Source organism: Corticium candelabrum, chromosome 1 (genome assembly GCF_963422355.1).
Source record: "Corticium candelabrum chromosome 1, ooCorCand1.1, whole genome shotgun sequence".
In the NCBI taxonomy this organism is placed as follows: domain Eukaryota; kingdom Metazoa; phylum Porifera; class Homoscleromorpha; order Homosclerophorida; family Plakinidae; genus Corticium; species Corticium candelabrum.
The window spans coordinates 1,697,978-1,707,044 of NC_085085.1; the positions used below are offsets into that span (position 1 = coordinate 1,697,978).

The 9,067-nt window shown below is 39.5% G+C and overlaps 1 protein-coding gene across 3 annotated transcripts; it reads left to right on the forward strand.

Annotated features, from left to right (window-relative positions):
• Positions 1–217: 217 nt before the first annotated feature.
• On the forward strand, positions 218–8,843 carry LOC134187263 (uncharacterized). Of its 3 annotated transcripts, none has more exons than XM_062655386.1 (9): positions 218–325; positions 408–531; positions 1,735–1,807; positions 4,038–4,087; positions 4,158–4,189; positions 4,736–4,827; positions 4,890–5,087; positions 8,077–8,172; positions 8,288–8,843. In XM_062655386.1, the coding sequence occupies exons 1-9, from the start codon at positions 319–321 to the stop codon at positions 8,348–8,350; spliced, it is 735 nt and encodes a 244-aa protein (XP_062511370.1). In that variant the 5' UTR covers positions 218–318; the 3' UTR covers positions 8,351–8,843. The 3 variants fall into 3 exon arrangements, 1 of the variants encoding a protein (XP_062511370.1); XR_009971067.1 differs by having other exon boundaries at positions 235–531; positions 8,288–8,491; positions 8,570–8,843; XR_009971068.1 differs by having other exon boundaries at positions 235–531; positions 8,288–8,491; positions 8,573–8,843.
• The last annotated feature ends 224 nt before the right edge of the window (positions 8,844–9,067 follow it).

Genomic DNA, 9,067 nt, shown 5'->3' on the forward strand with positions numbered 1-9,067 from the left:
GCAGCTGAAGAAAACTCAAGTGTATGTTGCCAGCATGGTATACATGTGTTTGTGTCAAAGTGCTAGTATAATAGCAATTAATCCTGTGTAGCTGCAACAACATACACTCCATACTACTCACTACCCCAAGAATCTCTGATGCAACATCACTCACTAAATGATGTCACCTAACTTAATTTGCATTATTTTATACATACGGGACATTGAAACAAGATATACGGGAAATTAGCTAAATCAAGTCGCACCTTTGTATTAGATTTTGGATTGTTTCGCTCCAGGAGTGATCGGATACACGTTCTCGTGCTATAACAAGTTGACATGCATCGTAATAAAAATGGGGGCCTTAATGGGGTTACGTGATTTTGTGTGATTTTTCTGATGTTTTTTGGTGTTTGTTTGCATGGCAGGCACGAGTGGTGGCGGTCACGGTCAGACTGGGCAGGCCGGTCAAGCGAGTAGTCAGTCGGATTGGACGATGAGGGAAAGGCTTGTGTTGTCGTCTTCTGTGCTCAACAGCGGAGATCAGAATTGGTGAGCCTGAGGAGAGTTTGCATTGTGTTTGTGTTGTTTTGCGTTGCAGTGGAATGTCGTTGTTTTGATTGACTTTGTTTGATTGTCTGTCTGTTTGTCTGTTTGTCTGTTTGTTTGTCTGTTTGTCTGTCTGTCTGTTTGTTTGTTTGTTTGTCTGTTTGTTTGTCTGTCTGTTTGTTTGTTTGTCTGTCTGTTTGTTTGTCTGTTTGTTTGTCTGTTTGTCTGTTTGTTTGTTTGTTTGTTTGTCTGTTTGTTTGTCTGTTTGTCTGTTTGTCTGTTTGTTGGTCTGTCTTTCTGTCTGTTTGTCTGTCTGTCTGTCTGTCTGTTTGTTGCCTGTTTGTGTGTTGGTTTGTCTGTTTGTCTGTCGGTTTGTCTGTTTGTCGGTTTGTGTGTTTGTTTGTGTGTTTGTTTGTGTGTTTGTTTGTCTGTTTGTCTGTTTGTCTGTTTGTCTGTCGGCTTGTCTGTTTGTCTGTTTGTCTGTCGGCTTGTCTGTTTGTCGGTCGGCTTGTCTGTTTGTCTCTCGGTTTGTCTGTTGTCTGTCTGTCTGTTTGTCTGTTTGTTTGTCTGTCTATGTGTCTGTCTGTCTGTCTGTTTGTCTGTCTGTCCATCTGTCCGTCTGTTGGTTTGTGTGTCTGTTTGTTTGTTGATTTGTGTGTATGTTTGTCTGTCTGTTGGTTTGTTTGTCGGTGTGTCTGTCTGTTTGTATGCTTTTCTGTCTTTCTGTTTGTCGGTGTGTTTGGCTGTTTTGTTTATATGTGCTTTTGTCTGTTTTGTTTATATGTGCTTTTGTCTGTTTGTCTGTCTGTTTTTCTTTCTTTGTTTGTCTGTGCTTATTTGTTTGTCTGTGCTTATTTGTTTGTCTGTCTGTGTGTTTGTCTGCATGTGTTCTTTTCTGTTTTTCTGTCTGTCTGTTTTTCTGTGTGTATCTATAATGTCTGTCTGTTTGTCTGTCTGTCTGTCTGTCCGTGTGTTTGTCTGTCTGTTTATGTATGTATGTATGTATGTCTCAGACTCTGTGTGTTTGTCTGTCTGTTTGTTTGTCTGTTTAACTTGCAATTTAATGACTCATTGCAACGCAGTGTTTTAACTTTCTAAAATATTTCTTATAACTATCACATTAATTAAGTTAGCTACAGAACAATACTCTACAGTTACCAAAAAATTAGTCATAACAACACTTTCTTACTACTCGTTGTTGTTTAGGGTTTCTGTCAGTCGAATTGTCAAACCACTGCTAGAAGCCGGAGTCAAACAGCCAGACCAGTTCTCACAGAAGGCAAGCAATGGAATACCTCTAGTACTTGTACTTATTGCTGCTTGTTATTAATTCGAGGCGAGCATGCACTAGGGTTACAGTAACACTGCAGCGACTCGATGGCCGGATGCAGGCGGGTTGATAGATGGATGTGCAGGGTTCTAGCCATACCAGGTATGCTAAGGCGTAACCATCAGAGCTGCCCGCCTTAGTCTCGCATAGCCAGCCCCTCCCCTTTTCTATTTTCGGTAGGCGGGGAGGGTCTGGTGCAGTTGCTTTGATGTCTTCATGTTGCCGCTTGTACGATAAACGGTCAACTAAAGACCGGATGTGCCTGGCACTGAGTGGGTACTTATCTCTTATGCAAACTGGCTGGAAGTTCCTTCTCTTCGTCTTCTTGCAAATTGTGTTGTCATGTGAGCGACGCAGTCATGTCTCTGCGAATGTGTAACTTCTATGTGTACTTACACAGCACTCAGGGCGTTGACGACAGCCTAGACGTAACTTACGAGTGTCGATCAGTCGCCCTGTCTCCGTTCAGTCGCCCTGTTTGCCCTGTCTGCCCAAGCTGTGTGTGTGTTCTTTTGCTCATGTTTTGTCGCCTCGTGCTAGCTAGAGGTCGACCAGACATGCAGAGCGCGCTCACTGCGTAGTCGGTGGCCATGGAAACAGTGGACGGTGCAGTGTGAAGACGTTTGATTCTTGCTGTCACTGTTACGTCAGTATTCAGGCACATATGCGTACATACAAAGGTTGGTGGCGGATACAGAGCAATTGAAAGCAATTGACGTTCCAACGTTACATACGTGAAGACTTGCCTGCGTCCATCACGCCCTGAGTGCTGTGTAAGTACACATAGAAGTTACACATTTGCAGAGACATGACTGCGTCGCTCACATGACAACACAATTCGCAAGAAGACGAAGAGAAGGAAATTCCAGCCAGTTTGCATAAGAGATAAGTACCCACTCAGTGCCAGGCACATCCGGTCTTTAGTTGACCATTTATCGTACAAGCGGCAACACAAAGACATCAAAGCAACTGCACCAGACCCTCCCCACCTACTGAAAATAGAAAAGGGGAGGGGCTGGCTACGCGAGACTATGCCCGCCTTGCCTTCAAAATATCCGCTACACATTCAGAGCTGACCGTTATGCCTCCAACATACTGGCTATGCATGTAGTAGGTACATACTGTATGCCACACACGTGCTGTCCCTTTCTAGAGGTTTTGACAAAGGGCTGGAATCCAGGATCTAGCTACTTGAAATGTTTGTAGACAGAGTGATAGTGAGGAAGAAATGAATGTGCCATTGCCTCTTTCTTAACAGCAGAGCATGAAGCGCATGCGTAAAAGGAAATTCTTGTGTATCAAGTAAAAGAACTATATTTGATAAAAAATAGGATTAGTAGGGTGTAGTAAAATTTCATTTAAATATATTAATTATTTATTTTATTATTTTATTTTATTTAATTTATTTAATTTATTTTATTTTATTTATTTTATTTTATTTATTTAATTCTATTTTTTAAAATTAATTAAATTATTTATTCAATTTTATTTATTTAAATTTATTTATTTAATTGAATTTATTTAATTTTATATTTACTTATTGATTTATTTAATTAATTAATTTATTTTATTTATTAATTTTATTTATTTATTTATTTTATTTATAAATTGTATTTATTTTATTAATTTATTTTATTTATTTATTTATTTTATTTATTTATTTTATTTATTTATTTTATTTTATTTATTTATTATTTATTTATATTTTATTTATTTGTTTATTTTATATATTTAATTTTATTTATTTAATTTTATTTATTTATTTTATTTATTTAATTTTATTTATTTATTTTATTTATTTATTTTATTTATTTATTTTATTTATTCAATTTTATTTATTTATTTTATTTATTTATTTTATTTATTTATTTCATTTATTTATTTTATTTATTTATTTATTTTATTTATTTATTTTATTTATTTATTTATTTTATTTATTTATTTTATTTATTTATTTTATTTATTTATTTTATTTATTTATTTTATTTATTTATTTATTTTATTTATTTATTTTATTTATTTAAATTTATTTATTTATTTATTTTATTTATTTAATTTTATTTATTTAATTTTATGTATTCATTTTTATTTATTTACTTAATTAATTCTTTTTATTTAATTTTAATTTAATAATAAAATTATTTAATATTTAATTATTTAAATTTCTATTGATCATTAGAACTGTGCACTGGAGTATTCAGATATGCTAGAGAAGGTTGCTGCACTCAAGTATGTATTGTCTACCATACCATGTGTGTGTGAGTTGTGGTGTCCATTGTGAGATGATTGTTTGTTGTAGGAGGAAGCGTAGTACAGAAATTGGAACGGGAGGTAGGAGGTGGTTGTGCTGTTTATGGAAGTTGATTCTGACTTGTTTGTTTGTTTGTTTTTTGTATTTGTTTGTTTGTTTGTTTATTATTGTCAGTTGTTTGGTTGTTTGTCTGTCTGTTTGTCTGTCTGTGTATCCGTCCATTTGTCTCTGTTTGTCTGTCTGTCTGTCTGTGTCTCTGTTTGTGTGTTCCTCTTTTTCTGTCTGTCTGTTTGTCCATCCGTGTGTCTGTCTGTTTGTCTGTCTGTCTATCTGTCTATTTGTCTGTCTGTTTGTCTGTCCATCCGTCTGTTTTGTCTGTTTGTTTGTCTGTTCATCCGTCTGTTTTGTCTGTCTCTCTATCTGTCTGTTTGTACGTATGTATGTTTGTCTGTTCATCCACCTATTTGTCTGTCTCAGTCTGTCTGTCTGTATGTTTGTGTGTCTGTCTGTCTGTACGTTTGTGTGTCTGTTTGTTTGTTTGTGTGTTTGTTTGTCTCTGTCTAACTGACTGACCAATCGACAGCCTGCTTTTTGGTCACACTTTTCTTCTATCATCTTGTCTATAGAAACACCAGGAGAACGAATAGTCAGACGTTTGACATTTGAGCGGATCAAAAGAGCTAAAGAAGTCAATCAAGACGCAACATGCACTGTACAAGTGAGAATGAATGTGAGCTGGTTAGTAACTATATATAAAGCTCAATTTTTTACTTTTTTAAGGTTACTCGACCTGACACTAACTCAAACTTACCATCTAAGGCACATAGTAAACAGCAGCTCCGCCTCTTACTTACCATCACAACGATGTCACTCCACCCATGCATAGACAGATGCTTCATCTTCTCTCTGTATGCTCCTATCCAGTCCAGTACTCCAGTTCAGCGAATCCAGACACCCTGCTCTGAACGTATCACATCGGTATGATTTATGTATTTGTCTGCTTTTAGCTAAACCAGTACAGTCTGCTTGTCTACACACACCCTGATCTCCTAGCTAAATCAAGTTAACAAATCAGTTGCAGTAAATGCCAAAAACTCAGATTTGTTCAGACAAATCTTACTTTTGTCTGGCAGACAAAAACTTTTAATACCCCATTTACACTGGCACGTTCGAACGGGTCGGACTGTGCCAGTGTAAACGCAACCAGGCCAAGTTGGGAGCGGCCAGAGTGGGCTGACTCAGCTCGTTCGATTTGAGTGAGTTGGCTCGGTGCAACCCCAGGGATCGGCCCACGTGGGTTGGTGGGGGTCGGGTCCAACCCTCACTCGAGGTCTTACGACCCACACTCACCGTTCTTCGACCCTTAGTACACCATTTTGATTCCTTGCAGTGTACTTGCACTGTCGTTGCTTCTGCAATTAGTAGACAAGCAGCTGGACCATGTACGTGTTCAGTGTGGTTGTGTATGCACAGTTCAGGATCCAGCATCCAGCAGCACGATGACTGAGGAGTCAAGGTTAGGTACACGTACATACCCAGGCGTGCGTGTACACATCTGGGATCGACGTTCTTTTCGTGTAGATATTCGTACGCGTACAGCTGTCGCCTTCGCTAAACTTACAAGTAGGTATGTCGCTCTTCAAGTACATCATGCTCGAGTAGTGTAAAACTACAAGTAGGCTCCAGTAGATCGTGAAGACGGAGACAGTCACGGCGAAAATACTGCGGAAGACGTCTCCTTTGATTATAACAGTCTGTAGTGCCATGCCCAATTCAAACAAAACCTAGACCCCGACTTCTGAAATCCCAGGCCGGACACTGCAACCCGGTCCCGTCGTGTAGTGTAAATGCGAGTAGGTTAGATGGTTCGGTCAAATATCAATAAAGCATGCACAGCAGATGTATTATTCCTGGATATGGCATGGTCTGACGACGAAAGTCTGTATATCTGATTTCGTTGTGGGGAGACGAAGCCATCCAGAGTCAGCTCATCATCACAAGCAGTAGCCAGGGCCGGATCCAGATGAGATTTCAGGGGGTTGCAACCCCCTCTTTTCCAATAGGTGTGGTTCAATAGTTTTATATAATTGCATTAGAAAAGAGAAAAAATATAGTAATGCTATAAATAACTGCTAATGGTGAACCCCCTCTTTCAAAATTCCTGGATCCAGCACTGAGTAGCGCTGCTCATTTTCTACCAAAACACGACTCTTTTGCACAATAGCTGCAGTATCTTACACCATTTGACCCGCAACACTCTATCTTTTGGTTTTTTTAAACAAGCACACAGACAAAGCAACTCCTAGTGTCCATGTTGTATACGTATTAAGACATGTGACAGTCATGTGATTATATAACACGCCTATCTGGCTCGTTCGCAACCTTGCAGTGTAAACGTGTGCTGGCTCGGTCAACAATTCACATCCTGCTGGAATACTCGAACGGGCTGGCCGGTTCTCATTTGTCTTGTCAGTGTAAACGAGGTATAAGACACTTTGTCTGTCTGATGGCAAAATCTTATTTCCAGACCTGCATGTGTGAAACAAGGCTGAACTGTGTGGATCTCACTCGTGGTGTGTGAGTTGACGGGTCTGCAGTAAACTTATCAACGTGGCAATAATCTTTATGCTTACACATTAAGAATTAATCTACTAGTTGTATGGTATACGTAGGCGCCTCGCGTTCGTGAGTAACACGTCCAATGGAGTTTTCAGACCGTCTACTGAAACGCCGAGTCCTAGCTAGACAATACGTATTTGTCGAAACCCTAGCAGTCATGGAAGTAAACATGCAAACTTCCTAGTAGTTTAGATTACGTATATAGGCCTGGTATAGGTAGTCATCGTTTTGTAATTGTGATCAAGACAATTGAAATGTACAGTCTAGGTATGCACTCAGTTCCGTTGTAACGACAGTGGTATGTATTTACTGACATAGAAATTGATATCAGCAAACATTGAGTATCAACAGTGTTAGATGCAGCACAGTGTAGTAAAGGATTGATTGTAGGGGATGTGTGAATAGTTGACTGTAGGTGGCATTCAACTTCTGAAGGTGTTTCTTGGTACACACAGTCCCTAGCTACAATACAAAAGGATGGGGTGACGGAACATCATGAAGCGTTTTTATCACAGTTCGCTCACTTACACGAATCATCTTAGACTCATCTGTAGTTGGACACGGAAACGATTTCTAGGGTAGGTCCTATCATGAAACGTGGTCGTGGGGAGGAGAAATTTGAGATTTATGTGTACACACACACACACACACACACACACACACACACACACACACACACACACACCAAAAGCTCGATGGAGACCCATATAGGACCACGCCCCATTCTGTTGTGCGACCCAGATTAGAAGCCTCGCTACGCTCGGCAATTATATCATATATAATATTTTTTATTATTAGGCCGCATCGAAAATTCTTTGTTTCTGGTAACATACAGTAAAACATTAAATGTATTGCATGGTGACCGAACAATGTACTGCACATGTACTGGCCCTCACTGTCATAGACGCCAACCGGGAATATGGGGCGCAACCAGACAATCCACGCCAGACGGTAGCAGCCTTCGAGGTGAAAGTATACATGACGTCTACCAAACTCTCAATGCAATCTACCATCGTCATCTGGCACTACATCATAGCAAATTCGAGATCTGATGCTGTCTGTACAGACATCAGACAACGCAAGCTTGCATCGTCGTTAGACATTACCATGTGAAGAATGACATTATGGATTTCAGCAGAGACGAGTCTTCACCCTGCAGTATCCTAGAATTATTATGTAAATATATTAATTAATTTGGTAATTAATTATATGTAAATATATTAATTAATTAATTTGTAATGTGTAGTGTGTCTCTGTTAGATGCTTGGCTTTTAGTTAAAATGTCAATGTGCAATGTGTATTGTACTGTTTGTTTGCAATCGATTAGTGATTTGTGTGTTGCTTGCAGGGTTTGGTTTACAAGAAAGCCGATGTACAAGCTGATATTGATGCAAAGAAACGAGACAAGTTTTGGTCTGACCAAGAGGTTGAGTTGCTAGTGTGGGTGAGTTGTGTACGTGTATCTGTCTGTCTGTCTGGCTGTCTGTCTGTCTGTCTGTCTGTCTGTCTGTTTGTCACCACATTATTGATATCATTGTGATGTGTTTACCTTCTTGTAGGGAACTGCATTGGATAGTTTGCTCCAGTCATCACTATTCACGTGGCACTGGTCATTGCTATGAATTGATGTTCATGCATGTTGGTGTGGTTTGCATGCAACATGCTGCAAAGTAAGCTAAACGTCTTGCAAATGTATTATGGGAGACATCAAGTGTCAGTTCTGAAATGAATGTAAGGTAGATGAGTCTGTCTTAAATACAAAGGTTGGTTGTCTCTTAATGTTTCTAGTTACACAAAGCCAAAGCGGCAGTTGAATTATTATTGTGATTGTTTCTCTCTAGCAGCTGAAGATGATGAGAGAGGACACGAGCAGTAGGTTGTGAGTCTAGTCCATCATGGAGTCGTGCAGTGGATCAAGAGAAGCAAGCAGTCAGCAGCCCAGCCGTCAGTTTGAATAGTGGCAGAGTTTGCAAACGAGCAGACAGACTAGATGTGTAAGTTAGAGGAGAGATGGAGTGATAGTGAGGCGTCTAGATGACGTGAGAGTATGAGAGTGTCCAGTTGTAGGAGGTACACTGTAGTGTTGAATTGAGTTTTGTTGAATACATTACTGTACTCACAAGTGCACGTGTCATTCTATGACCACTACAATCTCTAGCAAATAAGCAAGCATGTCTGCGATCTCTACACGCCAGGTCGCTATCATCAGGACATCACCTAGGCATGCGCGAAGAGAAGCGGTGTTTTTGTGATGACGTGTCAACGCCCTTTAGGGCGGGATCAATTTACGTGGCAACACTCAATTCTGTCACCAGCGACGGCCAATGAGAAGATGCCAA

What these genes read in the sequence shown, in the direction of transcription:
- LOC134187263 (XM_062655386.1), top strand. An exon ending in GAGAAGGTTGCTGCACTCAA is followed by an intron (nt 4,088 to 4,157) that starts GTATGTATTGTC and finishes TGTTTGTTGTAG; the next exon opens with GAGGAAGCGTAGTACAGAAA. An exon ending in GCTCTGAACGTATCACATCG is followed by an intron (nt 5,088 to 8,076) that starts GTATGATTTATG and finishes TGTTGCTTGCAG; the next exon opens with GGTTTGGTTTACAAGAAAGC.